The following is a 24,027-nucleotide window of genomic DNA, read 5'->3' on the forward strand; positions in this document are numbered from 1 at the left end:
TTTATCAAATGTGTGTTTCGCACTCTGAGAGACTTAAGGTCTCATGCTGTGACACACGATTATCAATTCAGTAGTGGTGATTAACCAAATTCAGCTGGGAACTGGCAGAACCCCTGTGCTTGCGCTGCTGCTCAATGCTGGCACCGGTGTACAAGCTCTACCAGTTGCTCAATCCAGTCTGTATGTACTAGCAGCCCTGGATTGCAGCACTTTTTTTTTCTGCTTTTTTTTTTTTTTTTTTTGGTTTGTTTGTTGCAGGCATTGCCCCCAGAATATCTGTAATTTTGCATATCATAGAAAAATTTCTGGTTTTTATTTTTTTATTCCTTTTGTTCTCAATTTCTGATCTGATTTTCTGGTTACATGTTAAATTTGTTTAATTCTTGCATGTGGTTCTATTTGTTTTTTTGAAATCTGTATGGTTTGAAATCTAGTAGTGGTGGTGCATAAGGTGGACGGTGGTGTTGGATAATCAGAGTGAATTTAAGGTTTGTTTCACTCGAGTTTTGTTTATAGTTTTTTTCTTGCCTTTTGTCATGTTTGATTACTCGTTTGACCATCAATCACTTGAATTTTTTCGTTGTCTCATTTGTGTGATTTGTTGCTTCAAATTGCTTGAGTGTCCAAATGGGTCAGATCACTCGAGTTCCAAATAGCCAGATCCCAGTTAAATGTGTAAAAAAGACATGGATTTCTTTTTCCCTATTCACGCATAGGTCCTTACACTCTCAAAGTGAGGATCCGTGTCATTAAACCTTTTTAGGTGATTCAGTGAACCATTTAAAATACTGAATAGTCTATGTTGAGCCTAAGAGTTTATAAATGGGCGGTAATCCAAAAAAAAGTTCTAGGACATGCTTTCCTCAGTTCATATATTTATTTCGCACGGGCGTCATATTATCTATATCTATTTGTAATATTAAATAAAGAAGTGGTTCTTCCGTCCTTTTTTTATTACTTCTCATAGTACCTTCATGCTCCCTTATGTGATCCGAACTCATACAAGTTAGTACCGCACACGTTCGTATGTCCAGAAGACACGACCATTATATCAATCTTCGAGCTGCAAATCGTTAACCTCTGAGCTGCAATTCGTTTAAATTACCACGCAATGAAGTAGACGTTCCCTCGCAACGTACGGGCGCAATTGCCAGTGAAACTAAAAGAGACATCACATTACAACTTTATTTTCTTTTTCTTTTGCGGGGAACATCACTTAAATCTAGATCTTTAGTGACTCGATGACTCTCTCCCTTTTGGAGAAGTACTCATGGTGAGCAGCCACCAAATCCTTGAACTTGATCTTCTTATACCGTGCTGGCCGCTTGTCATCTAACAGTTCAGCGATCGGCTCGATCTCTTTCTCAAAATCCGTAGTATAGAACATGGCCAAAGACATCCTCTCCTTCTCAGAGTTGGTCACCACCCTGTGCAGCGGGCCCTTGAAGATCCCGTTCGACATTATCTGCACCGGTCACAAGTGTCCGACGACCAAGAACTTACTCATCAGAATCTGTTTGTACATATACCGCTACAAAGTGCAAAAATCGCAGAGGAGATGGCTGGCTACGTACCTCCAGCGAGACGCCGACGTTGACCAGCAAGGCCCGGCCATGCACGGGCGGGACGCAGTACCAGGTCCCGTCCCTCTGGAACTGCAGCCCGCCGACGTGTTCGTCCGCGAGGAGCAGCGTCAGGACGCAGACGTCGTTGTGAGGGCTGACGCCGAGGACGAGGTCGGGCCTCGGGCAGGCAGGGTAGTAGCTGAATCTGGCGTGCGTGGAGCCCTTGTCGCCGAACTGGCCGAGGATGCCGTCGTCGTCGTCGAGCTCCAGGAGCCTGGCCATCGCCCGGAGGATCCCGTCCTTGACTCGCTGGCAGCCCAGCGTGTACTCGTGCAGAAGACCCCTGTTGAACCAAGCCAATGAATCAGTTGTTTCTGAAATTCTTCCGTGTCATTGCAGAAACGGTTGATGCATTACCTGAAAGACTCCGGGTGTCCGGGCCAGCGATCGAGGTTCCTCTCGTCCTCCGGCTCAACCATGAGATGGAGCCGGTCGCACCAGTCCAGGATCTGATCCTGGGTTGTCACCGGGTCATTCCCGTACCCTTCTAACTGCCACTGTTTCCCTTCGATCAGGTTGCTGTAGACCTGCTTCTCTTCGAGCGGCTTGCGGAAGAAGTCGCGTGATGCAGACATCAGAGCGTCCATCACAGAGGTCGCGATCCCATGGTTAGTAACCTGCAGAAAAAAAAAGACCAAGGCCTTGTTTAGATTGAGAAAAATTTCAACCCGATGAATAGTAGCACTTTCGTCTTATTTGGTAAATATTGTCCAATCGTGGACCAACTAAGTTCAAAAGATTCATCTCGTGATTTCCAACTAAACTGTGCAATTAGTTTTTTTTTTTACCTACATTTAATGCTCCATGCAAGTGGCTAAAAATTGATGTGATGGAGAGAGAGTGAAAAAACTTGGAATTTTGGGGTAATCTAAACAAGGCCCAAGTTTACTTTTTACATTATTATTAGGTAGTTTTTTTGTTTTTTGCGAATATATTATGAGGTAGTTGGTTGGGAGCTGAAGAACGAAACTAGAATGCTGACCAAGAAGAAGCCCCAGCTCAGCAGCGCCGAGCGCAGCTCGGTAGCCTCCTCGTCGGCAGAGTCGTCGGACGCCAACAGCCTCTGGAGATCGATGGTCGGGACGGGATCCGGCATCTCCGCACCAGCTAGCTGGTCATGGCGCCTGTCCTGCTCGGGGATCAGGTACCGACTCGGCGGCTCTTGCACGATGGCCGCCAGCTCCTGCACTATGCTAGGCACCCTCCATGACTCATCCGCCGCCATTGGGATCCTTGGGGAGCTAGCGCTTGGCCTGCTCTGTCCCTTTGTCTGTGTGTCTGCCTTTATTCTGTGCTCGCCTGTCGTCTCACTGTGAATCACTGTGTCAGTAGTCTCGTCTCTCGTCATATTGTAGTATTGATTCTGTTTCTTGATTCCGAGTCATTCACTTGCACTACGCGACATGGACCTGGAGGCTGGAGACATGCTAATGGCAAGTTGCCGTCGTCCTTGTCAGCATCGCCAGCATCAGCAAAAAGCGGGAGCGCGGTACCGAGCACCTCTTGCGTTGGAGTTGACTCTCATACCTAATCCATCGTGAAGATTCTCTTTTGGAATGTAAGGGGAGTTGGTAAAGCTCATAGAAGGAAATTAGTTGCTAATCACTTGCCGCGGCCTCCGCAGCTCTGCTTGGGCTTGTTGCCTTCTTGTTTTTCGGTGCTGGCCACAGGCTCGCTTCTGCACTTGCGATCCTTCTTCGTGGGTGAGGATTGACCCGCGCTGTCTGCGAGTCGCGACTTATATTTGCCATTGCTGGCGTTGAAGCAGTCTTCGCCGTTGGCATGCTCGTGGGCTAGGGCGAACATGTCTCGGAGACTGATGTTCTTCCTTCGCCTCGCTACAAAAAAAAACTTGTTAATCCGTGATGAATTCTCCCACTAGTAGAGAACCGAGCTTTACTCCCGGTGGGGAACCCCCTCTAGTCCCGGTTCCCCACCCGGGAGCAAGCATCCGGGACTAAAGGGGGTCCTTTAGTCCCGGGTCAGGAACCGGGACTAAAGGAGGACCTTTAGTCCCGGTGGGTAACACCAACCGGGACTAAAGGTGCCTCCTGACATGCCACGATGGCCGGCACCTTTAGTCCCGGTTGGTAATACGAACCGGGATTAAAGGTTTTTTTCTTTTTTCTTTTCTTTTCATTTTTTTGTTTTCTTTTCAAAATAGGTTTTCGAAGTCGTATTGTATGCTGCTAATTATACATTTATACGCGCATATAGTATGTTTCGGTTCAAGCACAATGAACGTATTAAATCACACAATTCAAGCATAGAAATATATATATATATATATGCATGCATGCATCATATATATATTTACATGCATGCATGCATATGTGTATTTTACATTATATTATTTCATGTGCATATATTACAAAAGATTGCATTATAGTTGTTGTGACATAACAAGTTTCCTCTCATCCTCTAGCTTGGCTTCAATGGCAGTGTTGGGTCGAAGTAGAACTCGCCCTTGGAATCGATGACCTGCTCATTAAAAAATCCGGCTATAGACTCTTGAATTGCTTTGATTTGGTCTTGCCGTATGACCTTTTCCTCCAACCATCGAGTCTACAGGTTTGAATTAAAGGAAAATAAATTAATATATGTACATATATATATATATATATATATAAAGACATAGTAACACAATCAATAATAATAATTAAATGAATATATAGTGTATTTTTAACATACTTTGAGTCTCTCTGTAGGAGTTCTTTGGGAGAGCACCTTGATAAACTTGCAAACATAGTAACCACAGTAGTTGTTCCCCTGTTCCTGCCTCAGACACCACTTTACGAGAAAAAGATTTGTCATCCAATCTGGTGATCCGGTGAAAGCTATATGTTTAATTAATAAAGATGATGCGATTCAGGGGACTTACTTTCAAAGAGATTACATTCAGTGGCGCTTTGCATTTTTCCATGTGTTGCTTCTCAATAAAGGTTTTCCAAACACTGCCCAATAAAAAATTTGCCACGTCATCAGATATAGTTAATCATCATGTTTGTGTGTATATATAGTTGCTAGAGATCCCGAAATTACCTCTGGATAATATCTATCATATCTTGGTAGTCTTGTTGTGGTTTTCTCATCGAGTCATAGATTATCAAGTGACTTTTCACCAGATCGATGTCCATCAATATCCAGTGATTGCTGCATGTGTTTATAGGATATAACGCATAACACTCATTAATTAACTAGAATCAACATATGAGCCATTAAGGCTATGATCGACATGATTAACACTCACTTGAAGTTATAGGGAAAGAGTATATCCTTCTTGTGGCGTTGGTTCACTAAGAAGTTCATGAGGTTACTCTCTGACTCAGACTTCCAATTAGTCTTTGGAGTAATTGGGTCTTTAAATACTATATGGGGATCAACAAAACCAATTTCATTGCAGCCTTCCTTTCTGAGCTCTGTCATTGTAAATCTGCATATATATAGTACTTGTTAGGATAATTTATATGCATATACACACATATGATGAGTTTAATAATAGATCGAAAGAATTATTACTTACAGGCAATAGCAGCTAATGATAACTTTGTCCAGAGAGGTCAGGTGGCATAGTTGATGAAATTCTGCAAAGTCAACATACATAACATCATCGCCACGGAACCAATGTTCGTCTTTAATTCTGACACCAACGCAGAAGTCTCCACTGGTAGACGCCTGCATGTACCACTTGTTTAGCAGGTACATTTGCGTCCCCAGATCAGATAAGGCTTGAGGGTTGTATAGACTCTGGCCTAGTACAAATTTTTTCTTCCAAATATCAACCTCCACCGCACTCTCAATGTTTCCATCACCAAACATCTGGTAAAGGTCGAGACCAGTCTCATCAAGAAATTCACCAAGGTGATCCAAATCGACATCCGGAGGTATGTTTGCCTGATGCATTAATCCTAAATTCGAACCATATTCATTACCAACAACTAGCGGGGGGATTGATTGGTGCGCTTGTTGTTCGAGTTGGGCAACTCCTTTCCCTGCCCGCTTCTTTTTCTGTGCCGCCTCAATTGACTTGGTGAGAGTGCGGTCATAGTCTGATAACGTTGATTTGGACGGCTTACGAGATTCCCGCTGTTGTTGCTGGTAAGAAGTCACCTTTTTTCTTAGAATATCTGGAGCTACGAAGAAGTACGGTTTCTCCAGGTTTCTCCTTGCTTCTTGATTCATTTTAAGTTTGTCATAGAATCTAGACATGTCTTTTTTATATGCATCAGTTCCTTCTTCCTTCTCTTCAGATATTATTTTGGGAATAGCCCTTGGTTTCACGGTGGCTTTCTTTGCAGGCGGGGACTGGTTCTTCGTTTGAGGGGCTGGCCTCTTGCTAGGCTTCTTGGTAGGCGGGGGCGGGGGAGGCGTTGGAGACCTCCTTGGAGGTGTTGGCAGCGGCATTGGAGACCTCCTTGGAGGTGGCGGCTGCGGCGTTGGAGACCTCCTTGGAGATGGTGTGGATGCAGCCTCGTCTTCCAACACAATGTCATCGTACAGAGCACTATGATGATCTGGCGATTGAACAATTGGATTTAGGTTGGGGGAGGATCTGCTACAAAAAAAGGAATGACATATTATTATGAGCAGATTGTTAATTATTTAAGCCAATACAAATTAATGATGTAGTGTTTTCATCCGCACGTACCTATGGTGAGGTAGTTCAGGAGGAGGTGGAGCCGACATCCCTGGAATGATGATGTAGCGCTTGCGCCATAGAATGAATGTCTTCCCCGCTTCTCCTAGAGTCTTCTCGCCATCACCTCCAGGAATGTCAAGAGGCAAATCACTAAAACCTTTTTCAGCTTTATCTACCGAGATGGTAGCATATCCTTCTTGGATTATATTCCCATGAATCCTTGGTGTCTTGGTTCAGTCGATAGGATTAACAAGACCGATAGCCACCTTGATTATGGAATTCTCCTTCGGAATGTGTAGCTCACACGTTGTACAAGGTTCAGTGATGTCATCCACAGGGAAGCACAGTGCTGTGTCCCCTTGATTTGGTATCTCCGTGGAAGCGCAGCTGCTTTTCAACTGAACAGATTGGCTAATGTTGATTCCTGGCTTTGATGCCTGCTTGCTTGCACTCACTGCTATTTGCACTTGCCTTCTGATTTCCTCCTGCATTCTCGCTTCAAGTTTTTTTTCCCGCTCCTGTGCTTCACGCACCGCTTCCTCCAACCTCTGGAGCCGCTGTGCCTCTTCTTCCTTCTTTCTCTGGCGACTTCTGTAGGAAGGTCTGTCCTGAGGGAATCCATGCTCCCACGAGACACTTCCTTTGCCTCTAGTTCGGCCACCATGTTCAATAGTCCCGATGGCGTATGTCAGCTCATCCTTCTCTCTGTTGGGCCTGAACGCACCACTAGCAGTAGCTCTCTGAGCATAAAACAATCTTTCTGCTGCTTCTTGCAGTCTTGCGCCATAAACGCACTTCCCTGTCTCCTGGTCTAGTGTTCCCCCATGAGCGAAAAACCAATTCTTTGCACGTTCTCCCCACTCAAGTGATTCTGGTCTGATACCCTTGGCAAGAAGGTCTGCTTCCATTTTGTTCCACTTCTTAATGGCAGTCGGGTAGCCACCTGATCCCAAGGTATGGTGGTATGTCTTCTGTTGGGCATTATGTTGGTTCTTTATCACCCGATTCACACCCTCTTCCGAAGTCTTGTACTGTACAAACTCATCCCAATAGAACCTCTGCTTTGAGATCGGGCCTGGGACAGTAAAATCTGGTGCTATGTTCTTCTTGACATACGTCGTGTATAGGTGTTTCTTCCAAGTCTGAAACTGGGTGGCCATCTTCTTCATTGCCCAATCCCTAACTCGCTCCTTCAATTCATCACCATCTATTATATCATCATAACCATCTGTTTGGAGCGTGAAATGTACCAAGATATCATTCCAAATTAACGCCTTGTCACGATCGGAGACAAAACTGATATGAGGAGCATTGGTCTTCTTCTTCCATTCACGGGTACTAATCGGGAGCCGGTCCCGTACAAGGTAACCACAGTGGTGCACAAATTTCATTTTATTCGGCCCCCCCGGTTCTCCTGTATCCACATTGAACTCCGAGATGATGAAGCGACCCTCCAATGGCTTTTTGGGACCTCGAACATTTTTACTCTTCGTTGTAGTTGTTGATGTCGATCCAGAGGGCTACAAAACATAAACATTATTTTTAATGTCATGAGCACACATAAAACATATGATAATATATATAGCTAATAATAAAAAATATATACTTGGCCAATATGTTGTTGCTCATTTTGTTCAAGAGCTAAGTACTGACTCCCGTCATCTGCATCCTCTTGCACGTTATTTTTAGCACCATCATCGCCGGCAACTTGAGTGCCAGTGTTGATCAAATTCATCATCAACTCCTCCTCATCCATATTTCTCGGGTCGGCCATCTAGCTTCAAAAAACAAAACCAATATATAGTACGTCAAATCTTTGCTTATTACATGCGTAAAATCTACGAACAATATGCATTATTAAATCTTGCCCCTCGGTCACGGACGCAATTCGCCACACTAGGACGAACTACGTCGGTAATAGGGCGAATTAGGGCTATACATAAACGGCCGAGGGCAAATTGCGTCGGTGACTAGGGCGAACCACGTCGGTGACATCAACAGCGCGGTTCGCCCTGGTGTGATTGTTTAGCATTAACGATAACGATAATACGAATGTTGATCAACTAGGCCACGAGAAAGGGCGGTGTGACAAGAGTGGCGGTGCTCCACTCCGCCGTATATATGTCTGTACACATGGGTGAACGAGGGCGGCGGTGCTCTGCCGTATACATAGAAACGCATGGACGAAATGCATATGAATACAAATGACGTATATATACGTGTCGGCGCGGTGGCCGGTGTGCTGACGACGATGACGTGAGGCGGGCCGGCGTGCTGACGACGACGACGACGTGAGGCGGGCCGGGGCGGTGTCGGTGCGTGATGTTGTGATCCTATGTACCATGTGAACCATGTAGTCATTCATCATATGAGAAAATTCTATGTTAATAATGTAAGTATAAGTTATTATGAAATGTAAGTATATGTGTCTTATTGCTCATATAACCATTACTATTTCCGAAATGATAAGAATTTATTTTCTTCTTCTACAGGCGATCTCTTATGCTATGATATAAAGTTTGAAGATAGTCTTCCCGGAAAAAAATATGTAATGCTCATATTACTTTAGCAACATTAATATATTATATCTGTATATTCAAAGTTCACAAATGAAGAAACATTGAAGTTTTCCTTCATTTGTCTGTAGCCATGCATGCAAGTCCAACCAAAACTGCTAACATCATCACATGTGATATTTTTGATAAACTAAAAAACGCTTAGTTTATAAACTGGGTATCAAAATTGAGTTCCTATTTCACCATTATATATCCTACAACAAATCCTTCAAAAAAAAAGACCCTACATGAATATATTTGGATAAAATTTCGTTAACAAACATTGATCTATGAAGATAGAAAAAATTCTTCTATTGGAACTGCATCTTAGAAAAAAGTTCATTAGCGGATGGTTCATAGCGTTGTTTCCAAATAATATATAGCGTGTTTATTATACAAGCCATGGATTTACATCGATCTAATTAATTTCTAAAGTAATTTCATTGGTGGTCCTTAATTAAACTTGTCATGAGTTCAGGTCCTAGTGATCTTAAAATGTATTTTGGTACCATAAAATGCAGTTTTTGACACTCTAATTAAACTTGCTAATTTATCCATATAATATCCAAATATTCAAAACTTGCGTTAAGATATGTTTTTTATTTAAAATCATTTAGAGTTCCAAATATTCATTTTTAGTTCCTAGATTTTGTGATTCAAAATTTAGAATTTTCAATCGACCTCGAGCGTTGACATGGCTTACACCAAAGTTGTAGTTTTCGACATGATCTATAACTCGGCAGTGGAGGGCTCGGACGAATGTACAAAGAGATCGACGAATATATCACCTCGATCGAGCTCGGCAGTGTGGAGGGCCTCGGGCGCGGTGGGGCAACGCGCGGTGGAGGGCCTCGGGCGCGGAGGAGGGCGCGGTGGAGGGCCACGGGCGCGCGCGGAGGAGGGGCACGGGCGCGTGCGGTGGAGGCCGCACGAGGAAGAAGAGGGCGGCGCCGGTGTCACGGAAGACGAACGGACGCGGTGCGAGGAAGAAGAGGGCGGCGGTGTTCGACGAGGAAGAAGACGAGCGGATCGATCTGCGCCAGGCGCTGGAGGTTATATACCAGAGAGAATTACTCCCGGTGCCAGCCACCAACCGGGAGTAAAAATCCTTTACTCCCGGTGCGTATTACCAACCGGGAGTAAAGGTACCTTTACTCCCGGTGCGTGTTACCTACCTTTACTCCCGGTTGGTAACACGCACCGGGAGTAAAAGATTTTTTTGGCGGGCCACGAAACTGCAGCCCACCTTTACTCCCGGGTGGGCTTCCCACCCGGGAGTAAAGGTGGCCTGCAGTTTCGTTTCCCGCCTGTTTTAAGCAATAGTCTTGTTAAATACAATAGAAATGCAATAGTTTTTGTTAAATACATAGTAAATTAAATAAAAGGCATAAAATTATTTTGTTAAAAATATGAATTTTCTTTTTGTTTATTGCACATAGGAAAAATCTATAACCTAACTTTTTTTATTTTTTGTTAGAATTATAAAACATAATGTAACTAATATTTATTATTTCGTTAATGCAAAAATGTAGTGTTTAATTAAAATTATTAAAACTATTGGTTTTGGACAGGAAATTTATTTTCACATCATTTTAACGTTAATATTTTAATTTTTCATCACTCAATATCCTAATTTACCTTTTTGAGAGAGAAATCCCACCAAATCAAACATTGATTTAATTTGAAACATGACATAATAAACATCTGAATTCACAATTATTACATAATATCTCAAACACACACTATATTAAATCACTATATCATCAAGTGGGCACAGCAGTGAACTTCTTCTTTACGTATGTCCCTTGGTTATGATCGCTTCGTAACCATGGAGTGTCCTCATCATTTACCAAGATGCTAGAGTCTTTGTTCACTTTGAAGGGCGGAATTCGGTCATCCTTTTCATATTCTTCTGACATGTCCGACTTGTCCTCAATTCCCACGATGACTCTTTTCCCTGAAAGAACTATGTGGCGCTTTGGCTCTTTGGTTGAGTCATTATCGTTTTTCCCTCTTTTTGGTTTGGTAGACATATCATTGACATAGAACACCTGATTCACATCCTTGGCAAGGACGAATGGTTCGTCTTTATACCCAATATTACTAAGGTCTACTGTTGTCATTCCATACTCGTTGTCTACTGTTACCCTGCCTCCGGTCACCTTGACCCATTGGCACTTGAACAATGGGATCTTCAAAGTAGGTGCATATTCTAGTTCCCATATTTCATCTATGCGTCCATAATATGTCTGCTTATTCCCATTCGGGTCTGTGGCATCTATGCGGACACCACTGTTTTGGTTGGTACTCCTTTTATCTTGGGCTACTGTGTAGAATATGTTCCCATTTATCTCGTACCCTTTGTATGTGACGATATGCCATGATGGTTGCATAGCCAATAAATACAGTTGCTCATGGATGCTCTCATCACCTTGACATTTTTTTCGCAACCAACCGCCAAAAGTTTCCATGTGCTTATGCGTAATCCAAGCTTTAGTCTTCCCTGGAAACTCGGATCGTAAGAGATCCTTGTGTGTCTCAATATACGGATCTACCAAAGAGGAGTTCTGTAGAACTGTGTAGTGCGCTTTATTGAAATAATCATCATCCGTACCAATATATGTTTTCCTCCCTAGTGTCCCCTTTCCGCTTAGTCTCCCCTCATGTCTCGATTCAGGAACACCAATCGAGTCAAGGTCGGGAATAAAGTCAACACAGAACTCAATGACATCTTCTGTTCCATAGCCCTTGGCGATGCTTCCTTCTGGGCGAGCACGGTTGTGAACATATTTCTTCAGGACTCCCATGAATCTCTCTAAGGGGAACATGTTGTGTAGGAACACAGGACCGAGAGTGAAAATCTCCTTGACTAGGTGAACTAGGAGGTGTGTCATAATATCAAAGAAGGAAGGAGGGAACACCAACTCAAAGCTGACGAGACATTGAACCACATCATTCTGTAGTTTAGCTAGATCAGTTGGATCAATTGCCTTCTGAGAAATTGCATTGAGGAATGCACATAGCTTCACGGTGGCTAGACGTATATTTGGAGGTAGAATTCCTCTTAATGCAACTGGAAGTAATTGCGTCATGAGAACGTGACAGTCATGGGACTTTAAGTTACAGAATTTCTTCTCTGGCACATTTATAATACCCTTTATATTCGAGGAGAATCCAGATGGTACCTTGATGTTGTTTAAGCATTCAAACATGATTTCCTTCTCCTCTTTGCTTAGAGTGTAGCTAGCAGGACGTAAGTAATGGCGTCCATCATCTGTCTTCTCTGGATGCAGGTTGTCTCTTTCTCTCAAACAACACAGGTCCTGTCGTGCTTCAAATGTGTCCTTAGGCTTTCCATACACACCCATAAAGCCTAGCAGGTTCACACAAAGATTCTTCGTCAGGTGCATCACGTCGATCGAGCTACGGACCTCCAGGACTTGCCAATAGGGTAGGTCCCAAAATATGGACTTTTTCTTCCACATGGGTGCGTGACCGTTAGCGTCTTTCAGAATAGGTTGGCTTCCATGTCCTTTTCCAAAGACGACTTTCACATCATTGACCATATCGAGTACATCCTCACCGGTTCGGTTGCGAGGCTTGGTCAAGTGGTCTGCCTTCCCTTTAAAATGCTTGCCTTTCTTTCTTACGGGGTGATTTGCAGGAAGAAATCGACGATGGCCGAGGTACACGACCTTTCGACATTTTTTCAAGAATACACCTCTAATATCACCGAAGCAGTGTGTGCATGCATTATATTCCTTGTTTGACTGTCCTAAAAGATTACTTAGAGCAGGCCAATCATTGATTGTTACGAACAACAATGCTCGCAGATCAAAGTGTTCCTGTTTGTACTCATCCCACACACGTACACCTTCTTTATTCCACAAAATGAGAAGTTCGTCAATAAGTGGTCTCAGGTACACATCGATGTCATTGCCAGGTTGCTTCGGGCCTTGGATGAGCACAGGCATCATAATGAACTTCCGCTTCATGCATAACCAAGGAGGAATGTTGTAGATACTTAGAGTAACAGGCCAAGTGCTATGACTACTGTTCTGCTCTCCAAAAGGATTGATACCATCTGTACTTAAAGCAAACCTTAAGTTTCTTGCGTCATTTGCAAACTCCGGGAATTCTCTGTCGATTGCTCTCCACTGGGACCCATCAGCAAGGTGTCTCAACATATTGTCTACCTTACGGTCTTCTTTGTGCCATCGTAACAATTTTGCATGTTCTTTGTTTCTGAACAGACGTTTCAAGCATGGTATTATAGGAGCATACCACATAACCTTGGCAGGGATTTTCTTACGCGGACGTTCGCCCTCAACATCACCAGGGTCATCTCGCCTGATCTTATACCGCGACGCATGGCATACCGGGCATGCATCCAATTTCTCGTACTCTTTGCCACGGTATAGGATGCAGTCATTAGGACATGCATGTATCTTCTCTATTTCTAGCCCCATAGGACAGACAACTTGTTTTGCTTCGTAGGTAGTGGCGGGCAATTCATTGTACTCCGGAAGCATCTTCTTTTGGATTTTTAGTAACTCTCCAAATCCCTTGTCAGATACACCATTCTTTGCCTTCCATTGCAGCAATTCTAGTGTGGTTCCCAACTTTTTCTGCCCTGCATCACAAGTTGGGTACAACAATTTCTTGTGATCTTCTAGCATCCGCTCGAACTTGATCTTCTCCTTTTCACTTTTACATTCTCTTTGTGCATCACGAATGACCTGACAAAGATCATCAGCCGGCTTATCTTCTGCGGCTACCTCTTCTTCAGCTTCTCCCATTGCAGTATCATTGAAGCACGCACCATCAGGAATAATATCATTGTCGTCCTATTGTTCTTCTTCACCTTCTTCCATTATAACACCGGTTTCTCCGTGCTTTGTCCAACAAATATAGTTTGGCATGAAACCCGACTTGAACAAGTGTGAATGAAGAGTCCTTGAGCAAGGATATTCCACCGTATTCTTACATATGGCACATGGGCAGCACATGAAACCGTCGCGTTTGTTTGCCTCGGCCGCACGTAACAAAGAATGCACGCCGTCAATGAACTCTTGGGAGCGGCGATCAGCATTATACATCCAATGACGGCTCATCTGCATTACATGACATAAATATCATATTAAAACCTAGATCATAATTAATTATTTATACAATATGCGTGCCACCACAAAAGATACAAATTTATGAAAGCATCGCTACAATGTAGACAATCCCAACTACTACTAAAAGAACTAAAGCTAAAATACATTTCAGGAGCACAAGGATTTCGCGACCAATCTCAACTAAAACAGACAGATCCCCCGATTGTGCAACATCTTTGGGCTTCTTCGGCTGGATCACTGCCTCATTAGCCGCCGTATCTGCCTGTTGTGCAAGATATTTTTGCACGAGTTCAACATACTCTTCCTCCCAGTAGAAGCCTGAACATCGTCCACTGCCATCCCACTGAAATTAAAACAAAAAATTAGAACTTTAATCACAACCATCATGAAAATAGGTATAAACTAACCATAATCATTAAATACGATAAAATAACTCACATTGCGATCCGGACACTTGTAGATGATACGATCCTTGTTGGGACCCTCCTTCTTCACTCGGTACTCCATCACAATCTTCGTCTCATCACGACACTTGCCGCATGGAATGAGAGGAAGGCCCGGCCTAAGTCGCTTTGGAAACCCATGAGAGGCCGAGGACCCGGAAGCAGTTGCCATCTACTCTCTATACTCATTTTTTAATACACTATAAATTTCTCCTTTTATAAACAAATAAAATTAACAAACTATAAAATTATCTAGATCTCTAAACAATGATATTTTTAATGGTCATTGTGTTCTCGTCTTTTACTGCGGCAGGTAAGTAATTCATATGATATTTCCGCAAATTAACAGAAGAATGGGAATGTACACACATAACAGACTACTACGACGATATCGGGACGTGTGAATAAATAACCATCCGTACTAGTTGACCTTGCTTACGTGATCATCTCGGCGAGCATTTCTCCACCGGACGGCACCGTACTTGGTCAAGGAAGAGCTCCGATTCTACGAGGAAGGGAACACGGTCTCCCACGACCGTTGTCGCTCTTCCTCGTAGAATCAAAGCTCCTCCTTGATGTCCATTACCGCTCGACAGAGAACATGCTTGCCGAGCTGAACACGGTCCGCAAGTTCAACTAGTACGGATTTTCTATAATTTTCTAACTATTTTCTAAGTTTTTCATTTCATAAAAAGTTAAAATAAAAAGTACGGTGATTGACAGACTACTGCGACGATATCGGGACATGTGAATAAATAACCATCCGTACTAGTTGAACTTGCTTACGTGATCATCTCGGCGAGCATTTCTCCACCGGACGGCACCGTACTTGGTCAAGGAAGAGCTCCGATTCTACGAGGAAGGGAACACGGTCTCCCACGACCGTTGTCGCTCTCCCTCGTAGAATCAAAGCTCCTCCTTGATGTTCGTTACCGCTCGACAAAGAACATGCTTGCCGAGCTGAACACGGTCCGCAAGTTCAACTAGTACGGATTTTCTATAATTTTCTAACTATTTTCTAAGTTTTTCATTTCATAAAAAGTTAAAATAAAAAGTACGGTGATTGACAGACTACTGCGACGATATCGGGACATGTGAATAAATAACCATCCGTACTAATTGAACTTGCTTACGTGATCATCTCGGCGAGCATTTCTCTACCGGACGGCACCGTACTTGGTCAAGGAAGAGCTCCGATTCTACGAGGAAGGGAACACGGTCTCCCACGACCGTTGTCGCTCTCCCTCGTAGAATCAAAGCTCCTCCTTGATGTCCGTTACCGCTCGACAGAGAACATGCTTGCCGAGCTGAACACGGTCCGCAAGTTCAACTAGTACGGATTTTCTATAATTTTCTAACTATTTTCTAAGTTTTTATTTATATATACTACGTTTAGGTACGGTGATTGACAGACTACTGCGACGATATCGGGACATGTGAATAAATAACCATCCGTACTAGTTGACCTTGCTTACGTGATCAGCTCGGCGAGCATTTCTCCACCGGACGGCACCGTACTTGGTCAAGGAAGAGCTCCGATTCTACGAGGAAGGGAACACGGTCTTCCACGACCGTTGTCGCTCTCCCTCGTAGAATCAAAGCTCCTCCTTGACGTCCGTTACCGCTCGGCAGAGAACATCCTCGCCGACCTGAACACGGTCCGCAAGTTCAACTAGTAAGGATTTGCTATAATTTTCTAACTATTTTCTAACTTTATATTTATATATACTTTAACCTTCTTTCATGTAAATATGCAAGCTTGAAGTGATTTTGAGCTCAAATTGCTTACAAATGAAAAAAACCACAATAAAGAACCATAAATATATATAGTGAACAAAATGGCATAAGAAAATGGTAAAAAATGAGAGTATGAGATTGGTAACCTTTACAACTGAAGAATCGACGGAGGAATCGAAGAAATCGACGGAGGAATCGAAGAATGGATGGAGGAACAATGGAGGGAGGGAGGAAGCAAGAACACTACTGCAGTGAGCTTCAAAATGTGCTGAGCTCGGGCTCGGGGAGAAAGGAGGAGACGGCCGATTTATAAAGGAAGAACATTTAGTCCCGGTTGATGGATCCAACCGGGACTAAAGGTAACTTTCCAACCCCGGGCGCAGCCACGGCCCGGGAGTAGACCTTTACTCCCGGTTGGAACCACCAACCGGGAGTAAAAGTATACCTTTAGTCCCGGTTGGTGGCTCCAACCGGGAGTAAAGGTCCCTGCCACCTCTGTCTGGCGCAGTAGCCGTTGGGCAGGGACCTTTAGTCCCGGTTGGATCCACCAACCGGGACTAAAGGTATCTCTAGTCCCGGGCGCAAAAAATCCCGGGACTAGAGCCCATTTTGGCCGAGGATCAAAGGTCTGTTCTCTACAGATCCGTGATGGATTTACCAACCGTCACTGACGAATTTTTCGACATGACTGTGCACCGGTAGATATTCCCGGCCCGCTAACTCGTGACGATTTTATCTGGATCATCACGTGTGCGATTTTAAATTCGTCATACTCTATACTCTAGTTAGCCCAAAACAATAGGCCCGCTATCAATATTTAGTGCAAAGAAAAATTAAAAAAATGTGATTGCAAAAAGAATCAAACACAAAAGACGATTTGTTAAGTTATTTGAACTAAATAATTTAGTTACTTTGTTACATGTATATGGTGCATATATGGCAAAACTAAAAATATTCTATATATATATGGTGCGGATGGAAAAAAAATTTGCAACATGTAGGAATCGAACCCAACACTTGCAACAAAACTATCGACATGCCTTACCATTAGATTACTTCTACGTGATTAAATATGGACTTAAGTACTTTTATTGATTTGCTGCTGATGTGTGCCCTCGGCGTGCCCCAGCATATGAATTGAAAAAAGGCACATATGATGGGGATTGAACACAGAACTTGCTAGCAGTGATTCACTTATGTAAAATAGGATTCTTCTTTTCTTTTGTTCACTACGTCAAATATCATTTCCAGGGGCGGCTACAGTGCATTTGTAGGGGCGGTTCGGCCAACCGCCCCTATGCAAGGGTCTCTACAAATCATGCATTTGTAGGGGCGGTTCCCAGACCGCCCCTACAAATCTATTTGTAGGGGCGGCTGCTGTTACCAGCCGCCCCTACAAATCGAATTGTAGGGGCGGTTGGTACTGTAGCCGTCCCCTATAAATCGATTTATAGGGGCGGTCTGGGAACACCAGCCGCCCCTACAAATCGATTTGTAGGGGCGGCTACAGTACCAACCGCCCCTACAAATGATTTTTCCATCAAAAAAAATTTAAATTTACAATTCAAATTCGACCAGAATATATATTTTTCAATTAGCATTAAAGATAAACAAGTAAACTAACCAACCTGGTTCTGCCTTAAACTATGTCAGATATATTTACATATGGAGCAAACCATTTTTATATGGAAAGGGAATTTTCATAATTTCGTCAAACATACCATAGCCGCACACAAAGAACTCAGACTAAGAAAAAAAAAATAGAAATACAAAGTAAGGCAGATTGCATCATCTTTGCCTTAAACCACTATAGGAATGTATAGAAATTACTGAGTACACCAAGTTCAAATAGTTGTTGATAGCATAGAGAAAAGCAGGTACTGCAAGAAGAACATTATTGCTTTACCAGTCAACAATGTCATCATATTCCTCATCATCTCTCAGTTCATCTGCTCACTACCTGTGTCAGGCATACAACTTTTGTTGGCAGGGCACCTCCAACTTGGTATACGAGTTTCTGTTCACAAAAATTCAAGTCAGAATTGAAACAATAATAATATAGACATTGTCATTATTCTACTAAAATCAGTCTAAAAGTGCTTGCTTGTACCTGCATTTGCACCTGCTGCTGTGCCTGCAACAGGATGCTTTCTTGCTCTGGCCTAGGCTGAGACGCTCCTTGGCTTGCCCGCCTAACAGGAAGAGTCTTGTCTCCCATCTTGATGCCATTAAGAGCAGCACAGGCAATGTCAGTAACATTAAGATTCTGGTACACACAGAAGGCATATCCCTTCGAATTACCGGTTTCTCTATCCTTCACAAGATCAAATCCACGCAGAGGTCCAAAGGACTCGAGCAACTCCCGCACTTGGGCCTCAGTGAAGTAATATGGTAGACCACCTACAAAGTAATATGGTAAGGATATAGAAGATCAAATAGGAACAAGTGAAAAAAAATTAAGCTATCCAAGTAATTACCTGCTCATTAGCAGTTGGAGGAAGTCCACCCACATAGACACGCCGAGCATGTCGCGTAGCCTGTTGTGTCATGGCTTGTGGCTGAATAACAAGGGGGTTGAACTGATGCAAGGCAAGCAAAATTAGAAAGCAACAAACATGATCAAATAATACAAGATACAAGTGTGTCCAAGAAACAAGGACAGTTGATTATCAAATTTGGATGCCAGATCATGACAGAATGACCATTCATGGTTGAAACTCAAATTAAAAAACCCAAAAAGGAAACACATGGATTACCTGTCCAGCAGCCAAATTATACAAGTTTGGAAGCACCCCAACCCCGGTAATAGGAGCAGTGACACCGGCTCCTCTAATTAGTGCACACAGAGTTCATGGCGCTGATTCATCCATAGAGTTCTTATCAGAGGGAGTACTGAACCTAGACTCCCAAGAGTCTGGTCATTGTGTCCTAATTTCTAATATGCTTAGTTGTTTAGGGCAGTGGAAGAAGGCCAGAAGTTACAGGACGTTAATAAGCAAGCTAGGATTAGTCAAGAAACCTGGATGGAGTTACATCGAGCTGGGTGGCTAGCTGCTCTATGTTTGTAGAAAACCCAAATCCCCATTCTGCTGAATCATACAAGATGGCATGAGTTCTTTCAAGCGCTTTTGGACCAGGCTCGGTTCAGTTAAGGTGGAAGAATCAATTCTTCTTATTATCTCAAGTTCAATCTGTATTTTGTGTAAAAAAAAGTTCAATCTGTATTTCTGACATGGCATGCTTACAAGATACAAAAGATGTTTCAATCATTATTTGAGCACATATGTCCAGAAATAATTGCCATATAAATTGAATAACTATAGACAGTTTGGCTGAATATCATAATGCCTTATTATATGTAGAAACTTGTCATATAAATTGAATAACTATAGACAGTGTAAATGTAAATAATAAATGAAAAAAACTTGTGGGAGATAGTCATATGTAGAAACTTTGTTCTGTTTATAGTCCTCTAACTGTTTTTCATCATCTATTAATTCAGCCATCTGCTTATCTACAATTTAAGAAACAATTTAAGAAATTAGGGATACATGAATCAGTATTACAATGAAAAGGATAGATGACACAAAAGTACATATAGATGACAAATTTACCTTGTGGGACATAGTCATATGTATCAACTTTGATCTGTTTGTCATCTTGTAATTGCTGATCATCATCTATTTCACACGCTTGCTTATCTTCCAATTCAATAATTGGAGATAATTTCTGGATGCTTGGAGATGCAGGTGAAGGTATTGGATCACTATTCAACTTTCTATCTGAATCCAAAAATTCTGGTTCAGAACATTTAATTTTCTTTGAGGGTCGATTATCAAAATCCTCGACAGCACTTGATTCATCAATATGATCCATTATCTGAAAAAACAGCAATAAACAAAATATTTAAGTCAAATATGTTTGCAGCAATAACCAAACCAGAAAAAAAAAACAAATTTCACATATTACAATGAAATCACGTATTGGCCAGCAATAACCAAACCATTAAGGAAGCTAACCTTGTCAAACATGTGTCTGGCAAGACCATTGCTCAGCTCGTCGAGATAAGAATTCGAAGTTGACGTGTCTACAGCAAGATCAGGTGCTTGGTGTCTACAGCAAGATCAGGCGCTCGGCGAGATCAGGTTATGCTCGGCGAGGCGCTTCTTTGCTCGGCGAGATCAGGTACTTGTTGTGCTTGTCGAGGTTATCCCAAAGGCACCAGCATTATATAAGTACGAAAAAAACCAGATCGAATTCGAGTCGGACGTGGAGTTCGTAACTTACCATGGATTTGATTTCTCGATTTGATTAGAATCCAATTCCGACTCCATCGGCCAACACGGCGGCGCCTGCAACTCGAAGAATGTGGAAGCTGGGCAGCCGGGATAGGAAGGTGGAAGACCCGGATCTGGACGCGTGTGTGGCCGCCTGCTACGTCCGGGACGAGCGGACGGCCGGACGGCAGGATTATTGGAGAAGGAAGAAAAAAATCCTAGAAAAAAGGAAAAAGGAGCAACCTGAATCGAACGCATCATGGAGAAGCAAGTCGATTGCGTCCGGACACCTAAGGCAGAGACGGATGTGCCTCGCGTGCGAGGTCCGGCAAGCAGCGACGCCAGAGGATGGAGCAGGGCCATGGACGGCTGGCGGCGGCCGGGAGGCCGACGCAGATGTGCCGGCCGCCAGGAGGAAGAGGCCACGCGCGCGCAGACGCACCTAGGGTTTCGATGTTTCGTCGAGCCCAGGAGTGCACGCGAACCGGTGGGAGGAAGCCGCGTCGGGGGTGGCAGCCTCGGCAACGGCCACCTGCGAGGGCTCGCTGGCGCCCGTGCGCCGCCGTCCCGCCCGCGCCGTTCGCCGGCCGGTGCGCCGCGCCGCGAGAGAGAGGGGAAGGTGAAAGCAGAGACGGACGGAGCGAGAGAGGGAGCGGATGGGAGAGTTTTTTTTCCGATGAATAGGGGGAGAGGTGGGAGATATTTGTTGTACAAGTGATCTGTAGGGGCGGCTGGTGATTGAGCCGCCCCTACAAATCGTAACACCAGGGGCGGCTGGTGAGTGAGCCGCCCCTATAAATCGATCCCATTTGTAGGGGCGGCTCGTATTATTAGCCGCCCCTACTGTGTCATTTGTAGGGGCGGCTGGTCTAGTAGCTCCCGAACACGCCACTGTAGGAGCGGCTCCATCACCAACCGCCCCTAAAAAAATTTATTCCGTTGCTAAAAAGCGTTTTTTACGTAGTGGTTTTTTTATGTAGGAGCAAGTTTTCCTCAATCCCAAACTCGTTCACGGACTTACGAGCCGAGACTTCCTGTTGAAGGGTGTGGGCTGGGCTGGCAGCTGCCTTCGCGTGAAGCAACTGAGCTACCAGCTAATTGGACTATCCACTGTCCACTTATCTTAATTTGCTTGACCTATAAACTTTGCTTTTGATGAGTTTTTCATTTGAAATTATATTGTGCTGAAAAAAAATAATAGGAAATAAGACAAAAAACTGAGGAGAAAAACTAAAAAAAAAAGAAGCTACAACTCATTGCCTTCCTCAGGAGCAGCTATGGACTCACCACTAGTTAAATTTTGGAATTCGCATGGTTTAGGTTCGACCCACATTGGTGTCATAGCTTTTATTTTTAGTTTTTTTTATTAATTAAGGTTGTGGTAACAGTGAGAAATTTATAAATGGAAAGTAAAAATATATTTGACAAAAATAACTTAATCATATATATATATATATATATATATATATATATATATAGGATAGGATAGTTTTCAGCATTTGTCAACAACAACATTGATAGCTTGTTGGTTGTTCGTTGAAAGTATCTCGAGAATATGGGCTAGAGTGAAACTTATGTTCCTAAATATGTTTTTTATGATTTGTTTAAAACTTGTTAGAGGTACCCACTGTATAATATGAAGTTATTTTCCACCAACATGCAAAAAATCATTTTGACTATAAAAATAACAAATTAGTTCCAAAATTTTTATGCAAACAAAGCCTAACACACAAACTTTCTCTAATAGCTCTCACTGTGCCCACATGGCTACACCACTCATTAGTCAAATTCCATGGTGGATCACTATGCCATACACAATCACTACGGGAATCAGGAGGTTTGCCGAGTGCTAGGGGCACTCGGCAAAGCCTAAAAAACACTCGGCAAACGACACTCGACGAATTTTAGTCGGCAAACAGACTTTGCCGAGTGTTTTTTGTCAAACACTCGGCAAAGACTTCGCCGAGTGCCGGAAAAGCACTCGGCAAAGATTTACACTCAGCAAAATAAAAATGCGAAAAAACCCAAAAATAATAGCAAAAAAAATTTCGGGGGAGGCTGCCACCGGCCAGTGCCCGCCCGTCTCCATTGAAGGCGCTGCATTTTTTGCGCTAAATTCTCGGCTAACGCGGCTGGCGGGATTCGAACTCATGACCTCTCTCTCGCGGGTCTGCTACTCTACCACTGCACTACACTGACACTTGTGTCTAGATTCCGTTATCTATCCTCATATATTATACTAAACCGAGAGTAAATTGCTTGTTTGAGGCCCTAAACGAATTCAAATCAAAAAGTGGTCAACTACCAAGTTTCATAACTTTTCGAGATCTACAATTTTCATATAGGAAGTTTTTCCATTCGAGGTCGTTTGAAAAATTCGAATTTCAAATTTGAGAGATTCAAACGTAGTTTTGCATGATAAGATGATTTCAAATCAAAAAGTTGTCAACTACATAGTTTCATAACTTTTTGAGATCTACAATTTTCATTTAGGAAGTTTTTCCATCCGAGGTCGTTTGAAAAATTCGAATTTCAAATTTGAGAGATTCAAACGTAGTTTTGCAAGATAAGATGATTTCAAATCAAAAAGTTGTCAACTACATAGTTTCTTAACTTTTCGAGATCTACAATTTTCATTTAGGAAGTTTTTCCATCCAAGGTCTTTTGAAAAATTCAAATTTTCAAATTTTCAAATTCAAACGTCGTTTTTGCATGACAAGATGATTTCAAATCAAAATGTTGCCAACTACAAAATTTCATAACTTCTCAAGATCTACAAAGTTTATTTTGGTCATTTATTCATCCAACATAGTGGTAGTAACATTGTTCACAAATCTAATATATCTCTCTTCTACTTTCATGAAACTAATATGAGAGATATGAGAGATGTAGATTTTATAAACAACATTATTGTCGCTTTGTCAAATGAAGAAATGACCAAAATAAACTTTGTAAATCTTGAGAAGTTATACAACTTTGTAGTTGAAAAGTTTTTCATTTGAATTCATTTAGGGCCTCAAAAATTGCTTTAAAAAACTGATTTGCCGAGGGCCAAAAAAAATGCACACGGCAAAATGCCTCTTTGCCGAGTGCCAAAACAAAGGCACTCGGCAAAATACATCTTTGCCGAGTGCCAAAACAAAGGCACTCGGCAAAATACATCTTTGTCGAGTGCCAGAAAAAAGGCACTCGGCAAAGACGCATTTTGCCGTGTGCCAAAAAAATAGCACTCGGCAAAATACATCTTTGCCGAGTGCCAGAAAAAAGGCACTCGGCAAAGACGCATTTTGTCGAGTGTTTTTTTTTTTTGCCGAGTGTATTTTATTTGGCACTCGGCAAAGACTGTCTTTGCCGAGTGCCCGATAAAATACACTCGGCAAAGCCTCCGGCACTCGGCAAAGTGCTGGTTTCCGGTAGTGAATCATGCACAAGGACATATAATCCTATAAATGTATGTGTACTCTACGTCGTAGAAAAAAGATATATTTATGAACATACAAATACATTTCAAGATTAAAGATGAATTTAGAAGGAAAATTCAAATGTATGCGTACTCTACTTTGCAAATTTGGTTTCTAAGTCATCATATGTCATGAAAAATCGTGTGACATTGAATCGTGGGGTATCA

General features: G+C 42.8%; 2 protein-coding genes across 12 annotated transcripts; both read right to left on the reverse strand.

The window, feature by feature from the left end:
• Positions 1-1,222: 1,222 nt before the first annotated feature.
• Positions 1,223-2,850, reverse strand: LOC136487355 (2-oxoglutarate-dependent dioxygenase 11-like). Its single transcript, XM_066484509.1, has 4 exons — positions 2,608-2,850; positions 1,983-2,242; positions 1,575-1,908; positions 1,223-1,465 (listed from the first exon to the last, which is right to left on the reverse strand). Exons 1-4 carry the CDS (start codon positions 2,848-2,850, stop codon positions 1,223-1,225), a joined length of 1,080 nt encoding a protein of 359 aa, XP_066340606.1.
• Positions 2,851-17,889: 15,039 nt separating this feature from the next.
• On the reverse strand, positions 17,890-21,315 carry LOC136487357 (uncharacterized). Of its 11 annotated transcripts, XM_066484517.1 has the most exons (9): positions 20,643-21,305; positions 20,410-20,553; positions 20,142-20,319; positions 19,737-20,001; positions 19,142-19,636; positions 18,879-18,979; positions 18,600-18,701; positions 18,233-18,522; positions 17,890-18,139 (listed from the first exon to the last, which is right to left on the reverse strand). In XM_066484517.1, the coding sequence occupies exons 3-5, from the start codon at positions 20,151-20,153 to the stop codon at positions 19,509-19,511; spliced, it is 405 nt and encodes a 134-aa protein (XP_066340614.1). In that variant the 5' UTR covers positions 20,154-20,319; positions 20,410-20,553; positions 20,643-21,305; the 3' UTR covers positions 17,890-18,139; positions 18,233-18,522; positions 18,600-18,701; positions 18,879-18,979; positions 19,142-19,508. The 11 variants fall into 11 exon arrangements, with proteins under 11 accessions (XP_066340614.1, XP_066340618.1, XP_066340616.1 ...); XM_066484521.1 differs by lacking the exon at positions 19,142-19,636 and having other exon boundaries at positions 20,643-21,315; XM_066484519.1 differs by lacking the exons at positions 18,879-18,979; positions 19,142-19,636 and having other exon boundaries at positions 18,233-18,340; positions 18,424-18,522; positions 20,643-21,309.
• Between the last annotated feature and the right edge of the window lie 2,712 nt (positions 21,316-24,027).

The sequence above is a fragment of the Miscanthus floridulus genome, chromosome 10 (genome assembly GCF_019320115.1).
Source record: "Miscanthus floridulus cultivar M001 chromosome 10, ASM1932011v1, whole genome shotgun sequence".
In the NCBI taxonomy this organism is placed as follows: Eukaryota; Viridiplantae; Streptophyta; class Magnoliopsida; order Poales; family Poaceae; genus Miscanthus; species Miscanthus floridulus.

What these genes read in the sequence shown, in the direction of transcription:
- LOC136487357 (XM_066484513.1), bottom strand. An exon ending in ATATGACTATGTCCCACAAG is followed by an intron (nt 19,637 to 19,736) that starts GTAAATTTGTCA and finishes CTTAAATTGTAG; the next exon opens with ATAAGCAGATGGCTGAATTA.
- LOC136487355 (XM_066484509.1), bottom strand. Translation starts at nt 2,850, where the DNA reads ATGGCGGCGGATGAGTCATGGAGGGTGCCTAGCATAGTGCAGGAGCTG. An exon ending in TGAGCTGGGGCTTCTTCTTG is followed by an intron (nt 2,243 to 2,607) that starts GTCAGCATTCTA and finishes TTTTTTCTGCAG; the next exon opens with GTTACTAACCATGGGATCGC. An exon ending in GGACACCCGGAGTCTTTCAG is followed by an intron (nt 1,909 to 1,982) that starts GTAATGCATCAA and finishes TTGGTTCAACAG; the next exon opens with GGGTCTTCTGCACGAGTACA.